The sequence below is a fragment of the Syngnathus acus genome, chromosome 21, assembly GCF_901709675.1.
Source record: "Syngnathus acus chromosome 21, fSynAcu1.2, whole genome shotgun sequence".
NCBI lineage: Eukaryota > Metazoa > Chordata > Actinopteri > Syngnathiformes > Syngnathidae > Syngnathus > Syngnathus acus.
This window is the reverse complement of record NC_051105.1, coordinates 8,569,247-8,593,536: the sequence shown is the minus strand read 5'-3', so window position 1 is coordinate 8,593,536 and position 24,290 is coordinate 8,569,247. Positions and strand designations below refer to the sequence as shown.

The 24,290-nt window shown below is 41.1% G+C and overlaps 3 protein-coding genes across 6 annotated transcripts; 2 read left to right on the top strand and 1 right to left on the bottom strand.

The window, feature by feature from the left end:
* The first annotated feature begins 3,139 nt into the window (after window positions 1-3,139).
* Window positions 3,140-4,972, top strand: cxcr4b (chemokine (C-X-C motif), receptor 4b). Of its 3 annotated transcripts, none has more exons than XM_037239775.1 (2): window positions 3,140-3,232; window positions 3,470-4,972. In XM_037239775.1, the coding sequence occupies exon 2, from the start codon at window positions 3,506-3,508 to the stop codon at window positions 4,625-4,627; it is 1,122 nt and encodes a 373-aa protein (XP_037095670.1). In that variant the 5' UTR covers window positions 3,140-3,232; window positions 3,470-3,505; the 3' UTR covers window positions 4,628-4,972. The 3 variants fall into 3 exon arrangements, with proteins under 3 accessions (XP_037095670.1, XP_037095672.1, XP_037095671.1); XM_037239777.1 differs by having other exon boundaries at window positions 3,146-3,232; window positions 3,500-4,972; XM_037239776.1 differs by having other exon boundaries at window positions 3,148-3,232; window positions 3,473-4,972.
* Window positions 4,973-7,944: 2,972 nt separating this feature from the next.
* Window positions 7,945-21,699, top strand: dars1 (aspartyl-tRNA synthetase 1). Its single transcript, XM_037239477.1, has 18 exons — window positions 7,945-8,083; window positions 10,463-10,574; window positions 11,055-11,084; window positions 11,281-11,338; window positions 11,855-11,947; window positions 12,526-12,628; window positions 14,313-14,415; window positions 14,522-14,602; window positions 16,058-16,117; window positions 17,721-17,832; window positions 18,299-18,433; window positions 19,399-19,546; window positions 19,939-20,085; window positions 20,200-20,242; window positions 20,331-20,411; window positions 20,492-20,603; window positions 20,938-21,009; window positions 21,215-21,699. Exons 1-18 carry the CDS (start codon window positions 8,061-8,063, stop codon window positions 21,304-21,306), a joined length of 1,605 nt encoding a protein of 534 aa, XP_037095372.1. The 5' UTR covers window positions 7,945-8,060; the 3' UTR covers window positions 21,307-21,699.
* On the bottom strand, window positions 21,468-24,270 carry LOC119115195 (protein lifeguard 3-like). 2 transcript variants are annotated; one of them, XM_037239479.1, is made up of 12 exons: window positions 24,216-24,270; window positions 23,741-23,993; window positions 23,602-23,669; window positions 23,477-23,541; window positions 23,347-23,400; window positions 23,195-23,245; window positions 23,091-23,130; window positions 22,940-22,977; window positions 22,758-22,845; window positions 22,363-22,458; window positions 22,199-22,252; window positions 21,468-22,089 (listed from the first exon to the last, which is right to left on the bottom strand). In XM_037239479.1, exons 2-12 carry the CDS (start codon window positions 23,982-23,984, stop codon window positions 21,940-21,942), a joined length of 948 nt encoding a protein of 315 aa, XP_037095374.1. In that variant the 5' UTR covers window positions 23,985-23,993; window positions 24,216-24,270; the 3' UTR covers window positions 21,468-21,939. The 2 variants fall into 2 exon arrangements, with proteins under 2 accessions (XP_037095374.1, XP_037095373.1); XM_037239478.1 differs by having other exon boundaries at window positions 23,477-23,669.
* Window positions 24,271-24,290: the final 20 nt, after the last annotated feature.

Sequence of the window (24,290 nt, the reverse complement as noted above, 5' to 3'; positions counted from 1 at the left end):
TGAAGGTGACATTTAAGTGGAGTTGTCATTATGCGGAAATGATCCTGCAGAGGTACGACTTGCAGCTGGAGACTTGCCGTTGACTGCACAACACTGCTCTCTTTCTTTTATCTGGCTGGCATTCTTCTATTTCATTTCAATAGCCATTCTCCAGTGAAGAGCCCCCTCCGCCATCATTCACACTTCTTGTGATTTGTATTCTAGGTAGCTCACAGATCTTTTGTATGCCGAGGCCGATAGCAATGGGAATCCTCGTGTCGACAGTGGAGACAGCAGCTATCCTGCCAGGGCTGAAAGGGAGGGAGCTTGTTTGTTTTAAGGGGAGGGAACCTCTTAAATCGAAATGGCACACGGTAATAATGACTTGACTTGACATGGGGATCTGCCCTTCTGGCCACAGAGCAACGGTGGTAGCAACACATACCAACAGGGGGCGATATACAGCAAACAGACAGACTGTGGATTTAATGATAAAACAGAAGAAGACTGCAAATAAATTGCTAAAGGTTTTCTTTCATAAACAATAAAGAATATGTAAATTGTTATGTAATATGTTGGCATGTGCAATTAATTAAAAAATTTTATAATTACTGAAACATCATGAGCCTACCTCTTCCGTCTTTTAGTGTATATTAGCATTAAGATAGCTGACTTTCATAAGACAACCTTAATCAAATACATAATGGTCATGTTTAGTTTAATACATTTATTGTTGATTTTTGAGGTGTGCTGTATAATCCATGCAACCAGACAGACACTTTAGGGGAATTTGAGGACACAAACAAAAAAAAAACCATTGTATACATCTAATATAAAATTCAATTTAAAAAACGAACGGTTTCACAGAGTGGTCAAGTGAAAGTGAAGACAAAATAGTGTGCACAGATGAAACCCAGGAGTTGTGCTTACAGACTGATAACACAGCAAATGGCTGCGTCTGGATAGTGTTGATAAGAGCAACATAGCAATACAGTGGCCTTCCTCCAAATTGCAGATTCCCCCCGTTTCTGTCATCGGGACTCCCTCTCAGGGCACCAAACACAAAAGATGACTGTAAAACTACTTTGATAAGCCTCTGAAGTGCTTGTTGATCTTCTTGAGGTCAATCAGCATGTGTGTGACTGATGTTGATCAGTAAATGATAATTATTTAGTTACTGTATCAGAGCTGTGATGATTGAGGTCATAATTAATTGATATCTGACAGTTAATTGGCGAGAAAGCACATAATCTTCATTTTATGTATTGAATGTAACAAAAAGGTACAAATAAAAAAAATACAACTTTTTTCAAGCCAACTCTTGATAGATAGTTGGTAGAAGGTTTATTATTGTGTGCAAAGTGCGAACTTCCCTATTTGAAAATATCAACCTGCTGTCGCAGTTGCATAACAACCCGTTGCGGTTGTTTTCAAACTCGCAGCTGTAAATTTGTGGTGAGGTTTTTTTTCATCGTAGCTGAAGTGTAAATTGTAAATATTCACTGGCTTGAAAGGTAATAGAGACGTGTAGTGTGACTGTTTACTTAGGATATGGAAGAAAAGGAAAATTCTTCCCATAGCAGCATCTTCTTTCAAAACATGCATGATGCTGTTGAAACCATCTTGAAAGCAATGAAATCAATGACACACATCAATGTATAAAATCTATCACCAGTCTCCTATTTCAAAGTCACGGCTTAGCATTTGCATGTCTCCTGGTGCAGATTATGTTTCAGACACCCGCCAGCCCGCTCTCTGAGGAGGGAGGCGGATTCGGTGTGGCCGGGGACCTGTCATCACTAACTTAACTGAAATCAGAGAGGATTGGCAAAGCTGCCAGAGAGAGTCGAGTCGTATGTCCCGAGGCTGTTTGATTGAAATCCCTCATTATAGCATGTAAGGTACTTTACACATCCACTGGGGTTATTCGGCACTTTGGAGTGTAGAAACAGCACTTAAGCACTGTATGAAGGCAAAAGGAGGACCCCCCCCCCCCCCCTTCTTTAGGTGGCGTCCAAAATGTTATTGGCAAGGCAAAGTACAGTTGAAAGCATTTACAGAGACATTAAAAGTACAGAAAGAAAAGGTAACTTCCTAAAATTATTTAAAGAAGTATACAATGCAAAAAAAAATGCAGAAAGCAGTGTTGTTAACAATCCTGCCAAATTAGATTGATTATTTCAAAAAATGCTTAATACGGTATATTAAGGGAGCTCTTTTTCCACCTTTTCTTTGTGATGTGCGCACACCCGTGGCAGACTATGAGGCACTCTAAAGTCAACATGCCGTGTGCATTTGGGATGTAGTTAGGTTATAAAAAGAAAAGCATTCAAGAGCGACTCGTGCTGGAGCCAGTGAGTCAGTCGGCAACGTTTTAGCCACGCCCAAAATAGAAGGAGAACTGAAATGATAAAGTTAATACTATACTGTAACTCCACAATTGAGGACTGGATACTTCTCAGTCTTAGCAGTTTGCATATTTTCAGTATTTATCTTCAAACATATATAACGTGTTTAGATACAAATATCTGACTTCACAGTGTGAAGATAAAGTCTTGCAAGTGTCCATCAATCCATCTCAACGAAATGATCAACCTTTTTTTTTGTGTGGGTTTGTGCGTGTGTTCTGCTTAGAGGTGTGAAGTACGTGAGAACAGTACACATTGTACTTTATTGTTCCACTTCAATAGTTTTTTTTTTCTCACACATATCTTGACTTTACTTGAGTATTTATTATTATGACAACTATTTCTTTTTCCGCCCTACATTTTGAAGCTATACTTTCTACTTAATATACTTTGTCAAAAGTGGCTTGCTACTTTTTCAATTTTAAGTCCTCAGGTGCAATTTCAGGTCCTCATATATTTTTATTTATTTTTTATTTAACGACAGGCGACTTCTACTTTCACCACTTTTTTTTGTTTTTGTTTGTTTGTTTACACGAGTATTTAAACTTCAACTGAATTACAGAGTGAGACTAATTTCGCAACTTCTCATGCGCGTGTATGAACGTGCTGAAAATAACTGCTTGTGTTTAATATATGAGGCAGGCTTAACAACAAAGTTTGAGAGCTGCAGAATCTTTATAAAGTCTACCCGTTTTTGGAACAGTGGGTACCGCCTCCTCCAGGGGAGGGGTCAGGCCGGGGGGGTAACACCCCCGACATTTAATGAGGCACTCACAACACGCAGTTCAGACGCGCACACACATTGTAGTCCTAACGTATCATTCACTTGTTTTCCAAACTCTGAGGTGAGTTTTTTTTTCTTTGCCGTTTATCTAATTTAGACTGCAACTGATTTTCTACAAGAACAGATTATGTGCGTCAAATGCCAAATTGTGTTCACTATTTTTTAATACGTTTCTAGTTGACTGCTTGCTGTTTCTTATTATTTTGACTTTATCTGATTGAGTGCATTATTTAAAAAGTTTATCAGGACAAAGTTGCAGATTCTAACTGTTTTTCATGTTTGTATCTTCCATGTAAAGCAGTCACATATTCTGACTGCACCCATTTAGGTTGCTATGGAGGTCTTCATATTCACCAACAGTTCTGACAACTTCTCAGAGGAGTCTGGCGACTTCGACATGGACTTTCAGGAGCCGTGCGGCCGGGCGCTCGGCGACGATTTCAAAAAGATTTTCCTACCGGTCGTGTTTGGGATTATAATTGTTCTTGGCGTCATCGGCAATGGATTAGTAGTCATTGTGATGGGCTACCAGAAAAAGGTCAAAACAATGACAGATAAGTACCGGCTGCATCTGTCTGTGGCTGACCTGCTGTTTGTCTTCACGCTGCCCTTCTGGGCGGTGGATGCGGCCAGAAACTGGTACTTTGGAAGTTTCCTTTGTGTGTTTGTGCACATGATCTACACCGTCAACCTGTATAGCAGCGTGCTCATCCTGGCCTTTATCAGCCTGGACAGATACTTGGCTGTAGTGAGGGCCACTAACAGCCAAGCAACAAGGAAGCTCCTGGCCAGTAAAATCATCTATGTGGCCGTTTGGCTCCCCGCCACCATCCTCACCGTCCCTGACTTGGTGTTCGCCAGAACGCAAGACACGGGCTCGTCTAACTACCGCTTCATGAACGACGGAAGCATGGAAGTGGCCGACTCCAGGATCGTCTGCCAGCGCATCTACCCCGATGAGAGCAACCTCACTTGGATGGTGGTTTTCCGCTTCCAACATATTCTTGTGGGCTTTGTGCTTCCCGGTTTGGTCATTCTCATCTGCTACTGCATCATCATCGCCAAGCTTTCACGAGGCGCCAAGGGTCAAGCGCTGAAGAAGAAAGCCCTGAAGACCACGGTCATCCTCATCCTCTGCTTTTTCTCTTGCTGGTTGCCGTATTGCGTGGGCCTCTTTCTGGACACGCTCATGATGCTCAACGTGGTCACGCCTTCCTGTGAACTAGAGCAAGCGGTGGAGAAGTGGATCTCCATCACCGAAGCTTTAGCGTATTTCCATTGCTGCCTTAACCCCATCTTGTATGCTTTCCTGGGAGTTAAATTCAAAAAGTCAGCCAAGAGCGCATTGACGCTGAACAGCAGATCGAGCCAGAAAGCAACTCTCATGACGAAAAAGCGCGGGCAGATTTCATCAGTGTCGACTGAGTCCGAGTCTTCGAGTGTTTTGTCAAGTTAACTCGACTGAACTTCTAAAATGTGAGACTTGAAACTAAGCTTTAATTCAACAGTTTACTACAATTTGTACAGCTGTTAAAAAAAAAAAAAAAAAACATTTGTTTCCCAAAAGCAGGTGGTTACCTTGTGCTTTACAGTTAGGTTTTGTTTTTTGTAAAAACTGTGAGGTCATTTTAGGTCAAGCTTCAATTGTCTTTGCTGTGAGCGATGTCGCTGCTTCTGGAAACTGTAAATAGTTTGAAGAGTTTTGTGTGTTCGCACTTGTGTGATTATCTAAAAGCTTTTATTTATTATTGTCATTTACACTGGAAGTTTTGTACAGGAAATTGCATGCTGCTTTTTAAATCTTTTTTTTTATATGTAAATGCATGTTGTTGTTGTTGTTTTTTTACCTGAAAATAAACAAATTCAATGCTTCTTATAATGACTGTCGTGTGTGTTTTCACTCAAGTGGCTCTTGATGCCCTCAGGGATTGGGGGATGGGCGTGTGTGTGTGTAAGTGTGCGTTGTTGGGCGTAGACACGGGGTCTCTCAACACAAATGTCCCCACCTGATCTAACTGGGAAGCAGACGGAGGTCTGTGCAGACCCTGTAATTGCAAGAACATCTGTGCACTTTTATATTAAGCAGTCTTGACGGCAATGTTAAGAGTCTTGCTTTAGAATTAAAATCCATATGGTGCTATAAGAAAAGGGGGAAAACAATGTGAAGATCTTCTTTGACCCCATTTCTTTTGGGCCTCTTGACACCGGGCTTGTATACAAGTGTTAAACCATTTAACCAAGGTCAAAAGTTTTGTTATCCCCGTCACTATTGTCTTCACAAAATGGGTTATAAATTTTGTGAAAGTAAAAGAGCAGACAGATTCTTTGTTTGGTATTCACATCATATATTATAAGTCATCAATTCCGTTCCACACGTTGACATCCAAATTAAGAGTTTCTTTTTAACTAGGACTAGTGATGTTCAAGTTGGAAACTAAAGGAAGTTGGCAACAAAAGACAGAGAGAAGAATGGAGCCACTAAAAGGCTACTGTGCAATGCGGCGAGCGATGGCCTTCTTTGCAATCGACCGATGGCGCTACATTTCCATTTCTTTACATGTAAAAAGGTGTGAAGTCCCTTCGTCAAGTCGGATGCTTAATGGATATTTGTGGGCTCTCAGAGAGAAACAGGATAAAACCCAGAGATGGTTCTTCAGTTGGAAATGTTCCCAAATGGCTCAGGATTAGCATAAGACCTTGACTGCCTTGCAGCCGGTGTACTGTAGGAAGACATCTTAGGTTAGCACGTCACTGTGTTCATCCAAAACCTTTTCATCTGCTTCTTTGCCTGTCAAAATGCATCAGCATTTGAGTGGAGAATCACATTATTATACACAGAAATGTACTGGCGCATCGATGCAGGGAGTAGATTGACCTCGGAAGGACACTGAGAAAAAATAAAGTTATGCTTTGGAAAGTAAAAGTCCACCTCTTGGTATTTGTTTCATGGATTTACTTGATTTTTGGATACACTTTTGAAATTCAGAGGTGCCTTGCGTTTCTTCAAACCGTCTTTCCTCATTGAAATGAATGGAAATGCAAAAAACAAAAAACCCTAACAAAAATGAGTAAAGTCAGTAAACTGCAATAGTATTGAGTGTTTTTTCTAAAGGATAAAGAAGATTTTCTTGTGAGTATTGTTATATTAGTTCTTTACATTTATTGCGTGAAGTGTCATAACACATAACTATCTATGCTACTCGTTCGTTAGCCCGTCTATGACATTTCACATGACGAGTTAGCAATGAGCTAGCGGACTTTAAGGCAATATTGCGTGATTATTTTAAATACACAACATGAAGTTCTTTTTGCTTTGCTTGAATTATTTAGTATGTGCCAATCTGCTGACTGTGAGTTGCGTTGAGTTCCCTGCCCTTACAGTGAACTTTCATCATGAATTTCTGCTAGCATGTCAAAGCAAAATGCATCTATGCAAATGACCCAAAGCGCCGGTTTGAGTGCATACAATTTATATCCTCACAGGCCACTTAAGAATAAACCTGTGGGTCACATGCGTCCCCTCTCATACTTAATTCAAGAGTTGTAACCGCATAAATTGGTGTGCATCTTGTTGCGGTGAAAGGTCTTCAGTGTATGGGTTAAGGACCAAAGTTGTTAAAACGGATGGGGAAATATTTTCTACCACCAGTGTACCACCATGGGCTGAGCTAGTCTTTTTTGATGACGCACACAAATAAAACAACAGTTTTGTTTGCAGCCGATTGTAATTATTTCAAAGGGACATTGCAAACATGAGATGAATGGAACGTAAATACTAACGCTTCCCTCGGGGCAGTGACCTGCTTCACTAATAGTCACATTGTTTGGCTGGAAGAGCGAGCAGCAGGAAGACCGTTTCCTGCATCAATATCTCATGTGGCAAACAGTCTGAGAAAAGCTTTGATGGCCCCCCACTGTATTCAAACCACCATCACTTACACTGAAAGCCAAGCTTGCAAAGCTCTCTTGATAGCCGAACACCCTTAGTGCACTCGACAAAGGCGAAAGAGGGAACTTAATAGAGGCTGACTTTTTAATGCCTGCTTGGAAGCATACAGTTAGTACCTCATGTCATTTAGTACTTACAGTATTTCATTTAGTATGAATTGTTCAGCTGAAAAGCTCTCTGCGATTTAATGGCCTAGCTCAAGTCACCTACCTATTTATGTGCACCAAAGAGGCGTAATTGAACAGATCTGCACCTCATTGTCATATTATTGTACAGTACTGAAACTATTATATTGCAATCACAGTACATTGAGATGTATGTGAAGCCAGTCATAATTCCTCAGTCTGCTGCAGTAATATTAGTCCTGCTTTGCAGGGGTAAAACAATGTATGATATTTATATTTATTATATTTTGTTACATTTCCAGCTACATGTGTTGCTCCACCATTTGTGTTCAAATATTGATTGCCCAAAATGCACTGACACCGATACAGTTTGCTAGCCCATCTATGGTCATTTTGCAGTGAGTGAAATAGATTTATCCAAAGCAAATATCTAGATAATGTGGTTGATTTAATTACACATGGAATTCATTTGCTAAATGCACTTCAATAAACAAGACCAGTAGAAGAATCTTTCTAATAAGTTATGGGCAATATTCTTCATAACGTGATGAAACACAGATAAAGTTTGCTTTGTATTTATTAAAAGTGTTTTAGAATGTGTGATCCTGATTATTTGTTTCACAACTTATTTTACTAACATGTGGGAACTTTTCCCATACATTGTTTCTATTCGGATTGATAAAGCAACCGGCATTTGGTGTCCCCTCGATATAAGTCCTCACTTCCGCTTTACGTGCATGCTGTAACAGCTGACGCGGTGTACGCCTGTTTCTGTTGTTTGCAGCTCTGCACATTCTCCCAGAAAATAACTCGTCATGACTAAAGACGGCGTTCAGGGGTAAGAAATGTGTTTTAGGTTAATCATATTTAAGTCTTGTTTGAATCCTGACTTTAAAGTCGCTTCGAGAAGGTTAAAATAGAGTTAGCATTAGCTGGGTGGCATTGCCTTCATATACATTGGATTGCATCATCTGTCAGTGGAAGAAAATAAAAATATTCCCACGATGTCTCCAGATGTCATTGCATAATATATTCATATGCTGATTAATCTAAATTAGATGTTTAAGTAATTTGTGATTACAGGATTTACGAATTCAGATATTGTCATACTTGGTTGACAAGCAACTATTGGATACAAACTTTGATATTGTCTGTCTTGGTTGAGGACTATGAGCCAAAAACATTGTTATTGCATGCAGCACTTAACCACATTATTTGCAGATGCAAGGGATTATTGTTATGTTTAGTCATCTGTGTCCAAGAATGTATCTATTTTCAAACAACATATCCTTGTCTTACTTTTAAACATATGTACAAGCAGCATGCACCACCCACGTATTCTGTTTATTGAATAAACGCTTCGAACCCTGATTTAAAATCCACCAAATAAAAGCTAACAAACCGGCCTCGATTCTCAATTTATCTTGGCACTGAATGATACATTGCTGACAAAATTGGGCCCAGGAAAAACAGTCTGTTATTGCAAATGTCGAAGGTATTATCAGCAAATATGTGTTTAGATGATTTAAAAGCAGTTTGCTCCTTGCAGAGTTCTGTTTTCAAAGCTGCTCTGCAAAGTACTACCTGTTGGTACATGATAATCAACATTCCCCGGCTGTTCTCTGTTACTTTACAACGCTCGGCTCATTTGCCATGTAGTTAGTTAGAGTAGTGGGTGCTTTTGCTTAATAGGGTTTAAAATAACATGACGAGTTTGTTGCTTCTGCTCAGGGTCAGAATCTTCACCTTTTTTTCTTGTATTTTGGTGTTCTTTGAATAATTTCATTACACGCACCACTTGGTTATATGAGCTCATTTAATGTTTTATCAATTTACTGTCCTCTTTATGGGATTGTTTTTTTCGCAACATCAGAGGACATGTTTGATAAACATTATTGTGACCTGTTGTCAGGGTGACCGAATGTAATGTTCTGATTGCGTAACAACCTTTCGCTATTTTTATTTTTTTTTATGCCTTGAGCTGATGCAAAGTTGGTGAATAGCTGCGCCACACAGTAATTGCTGCTGTAAAAATGAAGTGGTTATTCCAGTTCATCCAGGTTTGACAGACATTAACTCAAATTTACATGTGTTATTATTCCCCAACTCAGTTTTACCAACTCATTAAAAGAGACATTTTCCTGTACGTACATAAATCCTTACTTCAGCTACCCCTTTGAATTTTTTTTTACTATTTTAGGAAATAATGCCAGTAAAAGTGATCTAATCAGAATAGTGTGCTTATGACGTAAATCTTGTTTGGAGGGAATTCCATTAATAAAAAAAGATGGGTTGTGCGCTCCTTTTTTAGACCCATTATGAAAGGCAAGCGCTATTATGAATTCAGGTTATTTTTGAAGGCTTTATTGCTAAACATAGTCTGACTTTGGTCCTTGTTTTTTCCTGTGACGAAACAGCTCGCTTCCTTTAGGTCAGGACACCTGGACTGGGAAATCCAAACAGCAGTTATTCATGCACCTGCACTCTTAGTTAAAGTTAATGCAAAACTAATTTAAATAAGTGCAAAGGTCAGTGTTTTTATGAGATTATATGGTTTATTGCATCTTTGTAGCGATGCCCTAATAAAACACATAATTTTCATTTTCTGTATTAGCAAGTGACAGTGAGACACCATTTGTCACTTTTGGGGATGTTTTTACTTCCGTTTTTTTTTTTTGGTACCTGCAAAGGTTGACCACATTTTTGTTTGATTGACCAGGTTGGTGCCTGAAAAGTTGAATAAAGTGTTTGGTTGACTCTCAAAGAAAAATTGACCTTTCGTATGACAAATTGCTTGTTCCATAGTCCAAACTCCCAACGTCATAAAACCTTAAATTAAATGCTGAGTCTTTTTTTTATTTTATTTTTTTAAAGTAACATTAATATTATTCTTTGTCTTGCTTTGGGGGAGACACACCAATTTACAATCAACTATTCATATTCATGCTGATTGGTAATTTTGAGACAATTCATCAGTTAACCTCACACGCAAAGCGAGTCAGCTCTACAGTATCGTGTTTGCGGATCCATTCAACGAAATCTTTGAATGAGCATCTTTCATCGCCGACTTCAGCTGCTTTTTTCGTACACAACAATGGGATTAAAGGTTACAAGCGGGACGTGACGATGGCGGTGAACAACTTCCTCCGTCCTCCGGGACGAATAGAAGGTGGAAGTCGACTTGAGTGTTTATCTTGCGTATGTTTTCCTGTCTCAGGGCGCCGGCGGTGGCGGAGGAGGACCCTCAGGCCCCGTCAAAGAAAGCCCAGAAGAAACAGCAGAAGGAAGCAGAGAAAGCTGCAAAAAAGGCTGAGAAACAAGCCAAGCTGGTCAGTATTTTCTATTTTTTTTCTTTCCCAAGTGTGTCTCACATCCGTTGCGTCCTTTCGCAGCTGGTAAGACTGTCGTGCCTTCTTGATGGGCATTGTGGTTCCAGCAAGGTTGTTATTCAGCCAGGGGAGGGAGGGTTAACGCTTACCATTGTTCAAGTATTCCTGCCATTTTCGACTTGTTTACGTCTGACCGGCCCTAACAAAGTGTTATTTTCCTATAAGCTGAGAGCTCAACACATTGGCTCCCTCCTCAACACGCAACACTCACATGTCAATAAAAAAGGTTTTGTTGTTTTTTGTTCAAGAGCATGGCCTCCAACTGAAGCTTTCATTCATTATTTGTATTCAGATTTTGTTTTTGTGTGTTAGCTTATATTTGACCTTTCAATTAGCGACATGTTTGGAGTTTTACATATTGGCAGTACATTAGCCCAAACTGGTCTTATATAATTAAACACGAGCTTTTTTGTGTTTCAGGCTGGTGATCAGAAAACCGAAGAGGAGGATGTAAGTTGACTGACTCACCTGTTGATTCACACTCTTGTGTAAACGCCCGCATTCACAGTTGGCAAGCTTACCTGTGTCGGTTATCCCAATCTATAGATAAGCGGACGCTTTCTGTTATCTCTCTTTTAATAATACCGCCTGGCTTGCGAAATGAAAGTGCAAGACTCTCATGGATATTTGTTGTTTGAATTTTCAGGATTTTGCCAAGGACCGTTATGGTGTGATGGCAATGGTGCAATCCCAACAGAAAATGGGTTCGTTGGGCAGCTGTTTCTACTCCTCACTAAACATTCATGAGCTGGTATATCTGATAACGTTACCGCAGCTTGCTTAATCTGAAGGTCCATTTATTTCCGCTTCAAAATGGCTCACCTGCCCGGGAAGTCCACAAGGATGGGGGAGAGGGTCGAAGGCTTTCAAGTGGGTTGAGTTCTCAGGCACAGTGGCAGCCCCACTTTTTTTGATGCTGCCTCTTTGTCTGCTGTGCTCTGATAATAAGGACGAAACATGCCTCTAAGTCGCACGCGTGTGAGGCCAATTTGTCAGAAATCCCTCAGAAGAAAGCAGTCAGGCGGCGTCTCACTTGGCACTGCTGTTATTTTCAAAATCGTATTATTTACTTGGCCACACACACGCTCATGCATGCTTACGCACAGTTTTTTTGTCTGGTGTCTTTTGAAAATATCGAAGGTCAGTTTGAGCGTGCGCCCCGTGGAGTGAAAATGGATTCCCAAAAGCCCTCTTTGAAGCAATTCAACTTGTGTTTGCAGAGAGAGTTTTGACGCTGGTCAAGGACCTCACTCCCAAAAGGGCCGATGAGTTGATCTGGTTGCGTGCCCGGGTCCACACCAGCAGGGCCAAAGGTGAGCTGTTTTTGTCCTGTTTCAAAACGCCACTTAGGTGGAATCCAATCATCAGTCAATTTTTCGAAACGAGACGACGACCTTTTAGTCATTTCCTGTCAAGATAGCTTCCGGGGGTCAAGGGTCTCCTCTCAACGCTCATGTCCTCCATCGTTCTCGTCATTGTAAGCATGTCCGTGTGAACACAATAACATCCTGATTCAGTCGAGGATGACTGTTGCGGTGGGAGTATGACATGGCTGTTATCACAGGCCGCAAACATCAAAGTCCCTGGGTGGTCCGGCCGCCTTCTTCCCCAGGAGCTCGCTCGCCCGCTGAATTGTTTGCTCTCCTTATAGTTGTGTGTTTGTTAGGAAGCTAGCAATCAGCCATTCTTCACTCACTACTCTTCAAAGAGTGTTCCTGTTCACAACTTTACCTGTAAGTGCGGACAAAGATTCAATTAGGGACCGCGTCGCTCCTCAAGTCATACATCACCTTTTCGACCGGCCAAGTCGGCATTGTTTGGACAAACACGGCAGCTTTATAACGGCCATTCATCTTTGCATTCTGGCATCATCACTTGTTTTTGTCTTTAGGGAAGCAGTGTTTCTTGGTGCTGCGCCAGCAGCAGTTCAACGTGCAGGCGCTGGTGGCGGTGGGAGATCGTGCCAGCAAGCAGATGGTCAAGTTTGCAGCAAAGTGAGTACGGAGACTGCTTTCCTGTTAGGGAGGCGCTAAACAATGGTGGGAAAATCCTGGGCACTAATTGTCCGCCGATCCATTTTCACACATTCTGAGAGAGGCGTGGGCTGAGGAAATCAATCATTTTTCACTTGACCACAAAAGCTGCCTGTTAACAGGGTCGGATATGGCAGCTTTTTAATAGAGCGGTTCCTGTTGAGATGGCAGATACGCCGACGGAGTACTTAAAATGCTATGAGCCAAGCATCATTAGTCTTGTTAGCGGTCACCGAGTGTAGCCTGAGCATTTCTCTTATGTTTACATGAGGAACTCATGAGCTACTTAAACACACCGTTTTTAATATGTGCTGAACGGTTCTCGTGACTATTAATTGTTGAGTTTGTTTCATTGAAAACAATTGAAGCAGCCTATTGCCACTGTCTCGATTGCACTGATGACATTAAGTATATTAAGTCAAGAGCACTGGTTGAGTTTGACATGATGAGAAATTTCGCTTCTGGCAGTGATGGCTCAAACGTGAAGCAATTTGCACATCTAAATCTCAAAAACAGCTGCGACAATCAGTCCTGTCGCTTTTTGTAAAAATTGGTTTTGATGACTGACAGCATAAGACTCTGGATTACAAGTAAATCCTGTCACTGGCAAATCATGATTTTGTAGATTGAATGTCATCCCACTCTCACTTTGCACAGTTTAATTAGATGATCATCGGGCTCCGCAAGCGCATCTCCACCCAGGCACGTATTGTGGTGAACGCTATCGAAAGGTGTCTGGGAAAAAAAAAAAATCGGGCTATCTAATCTGAGCTATTTCTAATTTTCTGTCTTGTTTTAAATCAATGTTTACCTCATGTGCCCTGAATTATTATCAGTCTCCCAGCCCTTAAGCGGAAGTCATTAATGTGGGATTTATTTATCTAAGTCATCTACGAGGCGGCAAGGGGCTACGGGTAGCAGCTGTCGTGGGGCCAAAAGGGACTCGAGCACATCAACGTTCTGTCCCTCATTAATGTTATGGACCGAAGAGAAGTGATGGATTAAAACGCCCCACCCCCTAGACCCCCCTCTGTTCTTGAACTCAGTATTAGCAGAGTCACAGCAGTGGCTCATCATTAGTTTGGGCTTCAGAACCGGACGGTCACAGTTGGACATGATATATTATGCTGTACACAAATATTTTCTAAAAGAAATAATGAACATAAAGATGGAAATTAATTTTGGATAGTATTGTTTGATTTTACTTCCCTATGCTGATTAATGATATTTTTGCTAATTGGAAACAGTGAAACAGTCTTTTGTTATGCTAAAACCTTTCATTTGTAATATATGCAGCTGCTTTTTAAAAAAATAATAATAATAATTGTATCTAAATAAATCAATGGTCTCAGCCCTCACAATATGCTATCACACAGCGATCCTCCCGCTCAGATTTGAACAGATTTCCTTCTTGGTGTACTATTACTTATTCGTTAAAGTGCCAGACAAGGTAAGGACATTAAAAGAAGGTTAAAAATTGTTTTTTTTTTTTTTTTGCTTTTTAACCTTCTTTTAATCTCCTTACCTTCTCTGGCACTTTAACGGACAGCGACAGAATTTCATTGTACAAAGAAAAAGTGCTTTCCTTTGTACATATGACAATAAAGGCTTTGAATCTTAATGTCCCACTTTCCCCGCACAACAGCATCAGCAAGGAAAGTATCGTGGACGTGGAGGCATCCGTGAGGAAAGTGGACCAGAAGATCGAGAGCTGTTCACAGCAGGATGTGGAGCTTCACATTGAGAGGGTATCATTATTTTTCTACCACTGGTGCACGTTGATATAGTTTAATAGGCTATTTCTCAAAATGCCAACTCAGTAAGGTAGTTAAAGATCTAATCTGCTTTTTCCAGATTTTTGTCATCAGCCAGGCCGAGGCCCGTCTCCCCTTACAGTTGGATGATGCCGTTAGGCCCGAAGGAGAAGGGGATGAGGTGAGGATGACAGTTTAGCTTTTTGGTGACCCCGTCTTAGGGTACATTTTAAGTTTTAGGCATTCATCAGTGGGAGTGAGTTCATTTGATGCAGTGAAACCTTGATTTGTCTTAATCTGTTAAATAAGGATTATATTCCCTCCTCCACCCAGAATTTGGGATTTCAAAGAAAGTGTAGCCTTGCAGAGCACAGAGGATTCTAATTAGGGTGTTTTGTGCACTAATGCCGAATCATTACATTCGTTTACACATAGTCATGAATATCATTTGAAATTCTCTTTGTAAATTATACCAGCTCGTCGGTCGCACGTGGCCGTGAGAATTAGAATAATCATGCAGTTGTGTTCACTGTGTGTGCATTTTTGTGGTTGACAGTAGCATTCAAGATAGGAATAGTTCATGTGCGTTGTTTGGCATTGTGGTTTGTCTAATGCTGGTGGAAATTATGCAACAGCAGTTAAGTTTACATCATGGTCCTAACTTCAGCTTTGCAAGCTTTACATTTGCAGAGACTTCTCAAACATCAGTTTATGCCAACATTCTGGGATGTGATTTGTGCCGGTCCTTTTTTTCCTCCCTCTTTTCTTCAAATGCAGGATTGCTTACAATTTATAGTCCAAAGCGGATAAAAAGTCATAACTCTCTTGGTTGCATAAAAAAAAAAAGAATCAATCCATTTAGAATTAAATGCCATTTTTATCGACAGTCGAGTGAGGCTGAATCTGAATCTTATTCTTAACTATAAATGGTAATAAATCCAAACACATTACTACAAATCACTACTTTCCTAGATCCACAGTTGTCCGTAATTTAATTTCTGTTCTAAAAATGAAATGCCTTGTGGTAGCCTAGGGCTTGTTTTTGTTTGGTCAACGTCTGCAGCTGCAACCACATCTCAGGTGGGATTTAAGATGCCCGTTTCAGGTTTAAAAGGCGCACATGTTGTCCTGGGAGACCGAGGCCTTAACAGTCAGTCAGTCAGCCCGCCCGCCCACCCGTCTCACCCTTTGCCCTGCTGTGCTGGGCTGTTGGGAGCAGGATGTGGCTACGCAAGCTATTAGCGCAAAGCCCAGCGGGTCCTCCGAGGAAGTCCGACATGCATGACCCTGAAAGCCGTGGTTCCTCCTGTGATGAAAAATTTACTCTTTCATTTGTGTTCTTTTGCTACCGTATTTCCATAGCACCAGGTGTCTTTTGTTTTATTGGGCTGCCAGGTGGAACAAAGCCGTTATCGCTCTCTTTGCTTTCCAAACTAATAGGGGGGAGGGGGAAATCAAAGGTGGATGGCTTTTGTCTCCAGCTGATAGTATTTTCAAAAACCTTCATACATCTCTGGCGGCTGGTAAAATAAGAATAGATTCAGTTGAAAACTGTGTTTGATATTTAATCAAATAAAATGGCTTTTTAAAAAAGAAATATATATATATATATTTTTTTTTTTTTGTCTTCCCGCAGGAGGGCAGAGCCACTGTCAACCAGGACACCAGACTGGACAACCGAGTGATTGATCTTAGGGTAAGTTGTTGCCTGGAGAGATGAAGAGAGATTGCCTCGAGTCCTCTCCTATGAAGAGACATACTCCACCCAATCTTAATCACGACTCATGAGCCAGTTTTCATTTTTTCTTAAAAAAAAAAAAAAAAATGCTGAGCTCGGCAAAAGATTGCAGGACACCAATGTTTTGTCTCCATCGACGTGCGTAATGTAGGTGACCTTATTTATGTATTTATTACATGCATTGCAAATCACTCAGATCTCCAATAGTTTGTGATTTAATGTGTTGATGCTATACATCTGTGTGGGAGGAATGTTGAACTTAGTTGAGCAACTGTAGATATGACCTGAAACGTTGTGATTTTTTTTTTTTTTTGCCTCCTACGCACGCACACACACACAATGCAGGATGGTGCTCACACCCTCCCTCATATCACAAGAACACCTGCTCCCGTAACACTCTGCACTTAAAGTCCATGGACACATCAGGGTCCAGTGAAGCTATAAAAGTGGTTCTCGCACTTGCGGGCAGACTCTCCAAAAGGAGACCATAAAACATTTGCTAAAGACTATCCCTTAAACACAATGTGCTTTCTTTTACAGCACAGTGGCAAAGGGTTACTTGATTTAATTTAGATTGTGCAAATTAGTTGGGAGCAAGCTGCTGTTGTGTTGTTGAGTAGACAAGTCTGTGGTCATTTTTACAACCATTACATCAACATTGTATATGTGTAAGAATACTCTCCAGCCTTCATATTAGTCTTTTAGCCACCATAAAATTAAATCAATGATCTTGCATTTAGTCTAAATAGCTCAACTTAATCATCATAGCTAATCCATTACATTCATGCAGCACATCTAAGAGCTAAGAATCGGTTTATTCTGTTTGACGTAACGGCCAGACGTGCGACTAAAAAGAAGAAAGGGGTGTAAGCACCCAAACAAATGTTTTCCACGTTCTGAAACGTCTGTGGTAAATTAGCACCGCAGCACAGACAGTCCCGTCTGGTTCAAGTATGTTTTGCTGAACTCAGCTAAACGCAAGTTGTTTGCTGTGCGCAATGGTAACAACGTTGACAGTTTGACACCTACTCACTTGAGGTGTACTCATGACAGGAAGTGACTTTTTTTTCCACAGTCCAGGTCAGGACAGTTTTGAGTTGTTGTTTTGAGTTTAGAGAAGTGTTTTATGCTGATGTAAAGTGTTTGTCTGGATGTGATTGCTTATTTTCATGTATGCAGCTGTCACTTGATACAAGAAAGAAGAATAAAGTGACACTGAACCGCATAGGGGGGGAAAAAAAAAAAGATGGACTGAAAAGGCGAGGTCCTTTGGTCATGAGTCTGTTTAATACCTGGAATCGAAAGCCAGTAAAGTTGTTGATTGTGAATCAGTAATTGTAGGGCGGTGTTCGGTTATGTTCTGACTGGCTTCTGTCAAACTGTCGCACTTTGGCGGATTTCGTGTGACTGGTATTACCGGTATTTTATTTCTTTTGTACCTGTGGTTTTACTCTGTACCTGAGTTTCACTTCAACCTCCCCTTCTTTTTTTGTTCTTTTTTTTTGTTTTTTTTTGCATTAACTGATTTCATTGTGGCAATTTTTGCTTGTGTCTCTCAAAGACAACCACCAGCCAAGCCATCTTTCGTCTGCAGTCAGGAGTGTGCCAACTTTTCCGAGATACCCTCACTAAAAAGGGCTTTGTGGAGATTCAGACACCTAAAATCATATCAGGTACACACACACACTTTGATCTCCTGGGAAATCTGAGATAGCTTTCAACAGAAGTGCACTTTCTATATGACTAGCCACAGGTGAAATGTAAGTCATTGCTTTACTAAAAAGTTAGTATGCTCATATGAGAATTCTTGATAACGAACTGGAGGGTCCGGGTTTTGTTACACAACACGTTGTACAAATTATGCAACACTTTCACTTCTTCCTTTCCTCAAGAGCCAATGAAAAAGGTTTTGGTTTAGCGCCTCGCAATTCAAACGTGGCGCTCTTGATTCGAGCGGCAACTGTAAATCCGCACGATGTGCTTTTTGCAAAAAACCACACCTTCCTGTTTGCTAACACCCGTAACACGTAATAACTGTTTGCGACATTAAGTGGGCCCTCGCCCTCCTCTTGGCATGCAAATATCAGACAAAAACAAAACATTGAAAAGAAAAAATGTTTTTTTTTATTCCTACGCCAGCTGCCAGTGAGGGTGGAGCCAACGTCTTCACGGTGTCTTACTTTAAGACCAGCGCCTACCTGGCCCAGTCTCCCCAGCTGTACAAACAGATGTGCATCTGTGCTGATTTTGACAAGGTCTTCTGTGTGGGTCCAGGTAAAAAAAAACAAAAAAAACGAGAGTGTGATTAATTGCTTATTCTGTATCAGGGCAGATATTACACAACCAAAATGAAGCCTCGGTTTGTCTTTTTCTGTCGGCTCACAAGAGAAATAAAAGGACTTAAGGTCATCACTGCATCTAAGGCTTGAATACCCTTTACTGACGTTGCCTTAGTTACGGCCGGTCCATTTGGGACCGGCGCTCTGCCAGCGGACTTGTGCGTCCAGCGAGGAACAACTTTTATGGAAACATAGCATAGGTCGAGGGCAAAGAGGAGCAGATGTCATGCTGGTTTTTGAGTTATTATTCAGGGATCGGATGGTTGCAGCTTTGTAGATTCTGGACTGTGGCGGCTGAAAGACTTGTACGATTTGTGCCCAGCCGCCTCGACTGATTTGCAAACTCCATCGGTGGTCCAGTTAACAGAGTTTGCATCTGACCCCGTGGGGGACACGATGTCCTTTTGGAAAAATATTGTTGATGTCGCCGTGAAGGCAGGCGTTCATTGATGCAGCTTTTTAATAGCCTCACACTTACACGAAGTGCATGAATTATTAGTCGTCCTCTCGATGGCCGATAGCAATTAGCGGCTAATTATGTTTGGCAGCTAATTAGTATGTGATGGTCATAGTTGTGTCAGTCATCATAAAGGTACCTGTCAGTCATCAGCCATTCAGTAAACAAAGTCAGGACTCTATGTTGTGTTTCACAATCGTGTATGAACTGAATCCCGAATTAAAAAAAAAAAAAAGTAGCCCGCTTCTGATAATACTTTTGCGATGCAAGGCTAATTTCCAGTAGCTCATAATTTTTATGGCGTGAAGACTGATCTTAAAATCCGATTGGGTTCAAGACCCCATTTTAATTGCTTCTTTTAGAGTATTTTAACACAAAGCACTTTAAGTTTTTAATGACTGCTTTAAACATTTGATGTCAATCTAAATGGTCATTCTTGTCAGTTTTCAGAGCGGAAGACTCCAACACCCATCGGCATCTCACTGAGTTTGTGGGTCTGGATATTGAAATGGCTTTCAATTACCATTACCATGAGGTCATTGACTCCATCACTGACACCATGGTCCAGATCTTTAAAGGCCTGAGAGACAAGTAAGCATTACTAATTCGTGTTCAGTTTTTGTTTGAAGTAAATCGAGGGCTCTGTCAAACATTCTATTCAATGAATGGTTAGGAAATGAATGCAGCAATATTTTCTTTTTATGACATAAAATCAAACTTGACAAGCTCCTAGTATGAAAAAGTCAGTTATTGTATTTCCTGACAAAACTATTTCACCAGTTTAGATTATGGGCTGTCAAGCGTTTGTCAGCTTTGTGCAAAGCAGCTAAACGGCCAATGAGATAATGGTCCATGTTCCTTCAGTGCCCCCTCGTGGTGGCATGGTGGTTAATTTCCTCAACTATGTCTGCTTCTTCAGGATGAATTGACGGAGAGGTGAACAATTATTTGGTTGCAGTAACTTTTGTCTTTTTTTATGTCAGCTTCCAGTCGGAGATCCAGACTGTAAACAAACAGTTTCCTAGTGAGCCTTTCAAATTTCTGGAGCCCACTCTGAGACTTGAGTACAAGGAGGGGTTGGCCATGCTGCGTGAGGCCGGGGTGGAGATGGGTGACGAGGAAGACCTGAGGTCAGAAATGATCACATGTAGATGAAAGCCAAAATATCCTAACTAGAGAATCTGTACAAATATATTTTCATACGTTGGAATGAACAAGTTACTGATAAATTCTCGTTTTTGCAGCACGCCGAATGAAAAACTACTTGGCCGCCTTGTCAAGGAGAAGGTAGGTCCAAATGCGTTCAGTGTGTTTCAGTTTCTGTCATCTACCTACTTCCAACTGTTATTATCTTTTCTTTCCCCTCACCCTCCAGTATGATACCGATTTCTACGTTTTGGACAAGTACCCGCTGGCTGTGAGACCTTTCTATACCATGCCTGATCCCAACAACCCTGTAAGTGGCTCACAAACTCCAAACGCAGACATATGGCAGTGAGAAACGTTATCGCCGACATATTATGTTTTGAATTCCAGAAAAATTCCAACTCCTATGACATGTTCATGCGTGGGGAGGAAATTCTGTCCGGGGCTCAGAGAATCCATGATGCGCAGCTGCTGACCGAACGGGCCATGTATCACCAGATTGGTAAGACTCGGGCCCAGCGAGTAATTTACTTGATCAATAGTCCTTTAGTATTAATCAAGCAATCTATCTATTTTCACAATAGTTGGTAACTTCATTAATAAAAAAAAAATGACAGTATTTTTTTATTTGAAATAACAATTCTACGTACGTCCCATCCCAATGCCTCAATCACAGCATGTTTAAGGATGTGAGGCACTTTTGAAGTTTGTCTCCCTCTGCAGGGGACAAATAAAAAAATCCACAAGGAAATGAATGTTAATCACAGAAGCAGTGCTTTGTGAATGTGGGTGAAATATAGAAACTAGTCACGTGTGCCTTCTGTTCTATGTCACAGATCTGGAGAAGATCAAGGCGTACATTGATTCCTTCCGCTATGGCGCCCCCCCACATGGCGGTGGAGGCATTGGTAAGAAACACTGTTCTTATTTGGGATACAAAACAAAGGTTTTGATACTTTGATGCTTTCAAACAGTCATTGTACATTACAGTTTTGTTCTGCATATCGTTTTGTTGTTATTTTTAAACCAATCTGCTGTCTGTTGCTATACCTTTTCCACCCCTATTTTATTGATCAAAAGATATTGATGTAACCTTACTGTCATCCCTTGTAGGCCTGGAGAGAGTCTGCATGTTGTACCTCGGGCTCCACAATGTGCGCCAGACCTCCATGTTCCCCCGTGACCCCAAACGCCTGACGCCTTGAAACTGTCAAGGGCGGCCATCTTTTCAAAACCAGACTTCATAACAGTGATGGACGGGGAAACTACTAATTCACAATACTGATTTCGCGGGTTAGTGCCACTCTTAGACACTAACACGCTACTGGGATTTATTTCTACTAAGGCAGATTATTGGAGTCAGTGCAACAGTAGGAAACTTTATTGATTGTTGTGATGAGATGTCTTAACAACAAGCAACAGTTGAGCGACAGAAGGCGTGCACTCGAGTTAGGTTTGAAAGATGCACTACCTGTAGTTACTGTCTCACTACCTCCAACTAACCATCATGGTCTCCTACAATATGTCTGTAACTAGATGGGTTTTTTTTAATCAAAAGAACAAACCATGGATCGTAAAAATATTTTCAAAACATAAAACAGCATTTGTGTTCATTTGTTCAGCAAACATACTAAACGGTTCCTCCAACAAAATGTCAGCTGACCCTCTTTAATATATGACAAGAAAAATCCAAAGTGCTCAAGTGTTGGCGGCAAAACAGCAAGGACAACATTAAGATGTTTTACATCTGGCTATGGAACATATTTCACAATAGCTAGTTAACACAGGATAACGTTAGTCCAAACTCCCAAGGGACGCGTTGAGCTCTTCTTAAGCTCTCAGTCAGTGGCTGAACCACTGATTTGAAGGATGAAGAGGAAAATATGAACAATGTCAATGTAGAGTGACAGCGCTCCGTAAACGTACTCCTCCGGGCTTATCGCCAACTCCCGGTTTCCGATGAGAAGCTGCGTGTTGTATACTAAAAACTAACAGAAAACAAGAGAGTTTAGCCACCCTAAACGAAGCAATGGCGAGAATATTACTTTTCACTTTTCAGGGACTTTAACAGTCCATAGAGGGGATTTTGAAGCTCACCAAGGTGTAAACGATTGCTCCAATGGCAGCATAGAGCATATGAAGCCAAGGCACCTGTTCAGTGACACAAATAAAGGCCTCGGAATGGTAAATTAATCGCATGGATACACTTTCTTCTCCGAGAAACATGAGTAGACCGAATCCTTTATAAAAGAGGCCCTTACGTAGTGGAAGGCGAGCACGATAGATGTCACCATACCGATGATGACGAGCAGAATGGCGGCAATGCAGAGAAATCCGCCGCAGGAAGTGAAGTCAACCTATGATGAGAAACATTTCGCATAAAAGTGAATGTCTCGAAGGTGCATTCAAATCCCTAGTATAATGAGGCACCAATCTTTCGAATATAGCAAAGATGTGACATTTTTTCATCTCCCTTGCATCAGACCGAAAGATGGATTCACATCTTTTCCCAAAAATCTCATTAATATTTAAAAGGAACACGGTTCACAGTTGTAATGCGAGACAAAGGCGTTATTTTACACCGACAACAAAGACTTTGTGTGACAAGCCACAGGCTGCTGAGCCTCACACAGACATTCTTTTGACTTGCATCTACCTTGGTTTGAAAGCAGAAGACTGTGACAGTTACGCAAACTAAGGCCGTTATTCCCATGGCAAGTAAGACTGCTTTGGTTTCGTAATAGCTGGAAAAAAGATACATTGGGTGTTTAAAACAAAAAAAAAAAACATCATGATGACCGTGTGGTGTGTGTAAAATAAAAGGGGGCATAAACAAACCTTGAAATTGTTCCAGACATATAAGATAGGGCAACAGTCTGCAGAAGACAAATCATACAAATATAGTAAGTCACTGCTTTTTAAAATTTGACGTTCTGCTTAAGGCTCTGCTAAATCAAACATGGCTTCTGATGTATAATCAAGTACTCACAAAAACTCCCAACAACACCAGATTCCATGGAAAGCGCCTCCTAGACACACATTGTAATCAATCCATGCATGCAACGAACTCATAATCGTAGCTTTTAAAGGTACCTTGGCTCTTTGCAGCATATGAGAATGCAGTAAACGATAAAGTAAACCACTCTAAAAAAAGACAAAACATTCAAGTTGCATGAGAACAACTAAACTCCATCCAGTTGAATGGCTGCAATTACAATTTTTAACAAAATAATTTTGTAACTCACAAAGATGCCCAGTAGATTCCTGGATACCTGATAACAAACATCTTGACTGGCTCCCTAAAGATGTGCAAATAGAGAGAGCACTCAGAAAGTAGACGAGACATCAGAGGTTTGATATTGTGTCCGCACTTACACAAATGTAAAGACGGCCACAACTGAAAAGGTGACAGTGAGCTGAGCTGCTAAAATTAAATACACCTGCCAAACAAGCACAGGTTTTAGATCCAATAAGATGAAACGCATGATGAGCAGCCCTACCTTTCTGATAAAAGCGTGTCGAACAGATGTACTCTCCCACTGCGTGCTTAGAAAGCCCTCCATTTCTCCTGCAAATTAGGATGAGACAGCATGTATAGTGCGCACAAATAGGAGGTCATGCGTCACATTTGCTCCTGACTTGGGTTGGTTGCAGTTATGCTGGCAGACAGAGTGGGTATTGTGGTGGGCATCCCAGATGGAGAGAGGCCAGGCGCTGCCCACATGCCGGCCTGGCCCCAGTAGCTGGGAGGGCCGGGGTACATGCCAGGGCTGTAGGATGGAGGCGGCGCGTCAGATGAACCATGCTGCAGCTGGGTGGGCTCGTACTTTGGATCTTGCAATGCATCTTCATAGGCTGGAGGATTATCCACTTTAGATGTCATGGTTGCACCCTGTAAAGTAAGAGGGTTTGGACATTTTACAGCAGAGGAATGGCTTGATTGCTCAGTTTTGAACCCTCGTTTCATATACAAGCTGATTCATTTATTAGTGGGGCTCGATTGTGCAATTATTGTGCTATCGAGAAAAGTATACAATGGTATTTAGATATTACATGATGGACTAGTTCACAGTGTACAAGATGAATAAAGCGTAATAAATTTGATGGTTCTTACTTGTTTCAGCGGCTCTGTCCCCTGTGCTCTGCACTTTCCTAAATGTGCACCTTGGTCCTCAGTGTCATAGGATAT

What these genes read in the sequence shown, in the direction of transcription:
- LOC119115195 (XM_037239478.1), bottom strand. Translation starts at nt 23,984, where the DNA reads ATGACATCTAAAGTGGATAATCCTCCAGCCTATGAAGATGCATTGCAA. An exon ending in TCGTGCTCGCCTTCCACTAC is followed by an intron (nt 22,253 to 22,362) that starts GTAAGGGCCTCT and finishes GTCACTGAACAG; the next exon opens with GTGCCTTGGCTTCATATGCT. An exon ending in GAGCAATCGTTTACACCTTG is followed by an intron (nt 22,090 to 22,198) that starts GTGAGCTTCAAA and finishes GTTTTCTGTTAG; the next exon opens with TTTTTAGTATACAACACGCA.
- dars1 (XM_037239477.1), top strand. Translation starts at nt 8,061, where the DNA reads ATGACTAAAGACGGCGTTCAGGG. An exon ending in ACTAAAGACGGCGTTCAGGG is followed by an intron (nt 8,084 to 10,462) that starts GTAAGAAATGTG and finishes TTCCTGTCTCAG; the next exon opens with GGCGCCGGCGGTGGCGGAGG. An exon ending in GGCCATGTATCACCAGATTG is followed by an intron (nt 20,604 to 20,937) that starts GTAAGACTCGGG and finishes TCTATGTCACAG; the next exon opens with ATCTGGAGAAGATCAAGGCG.
- cxcr4b (XM_037239775.1), top strand. Translation starts at nt 3,506, where the DNA reads ATGGAGGTCTTCATATTCACCAACAGTTCTGACAACTTCTCAGAGGAG.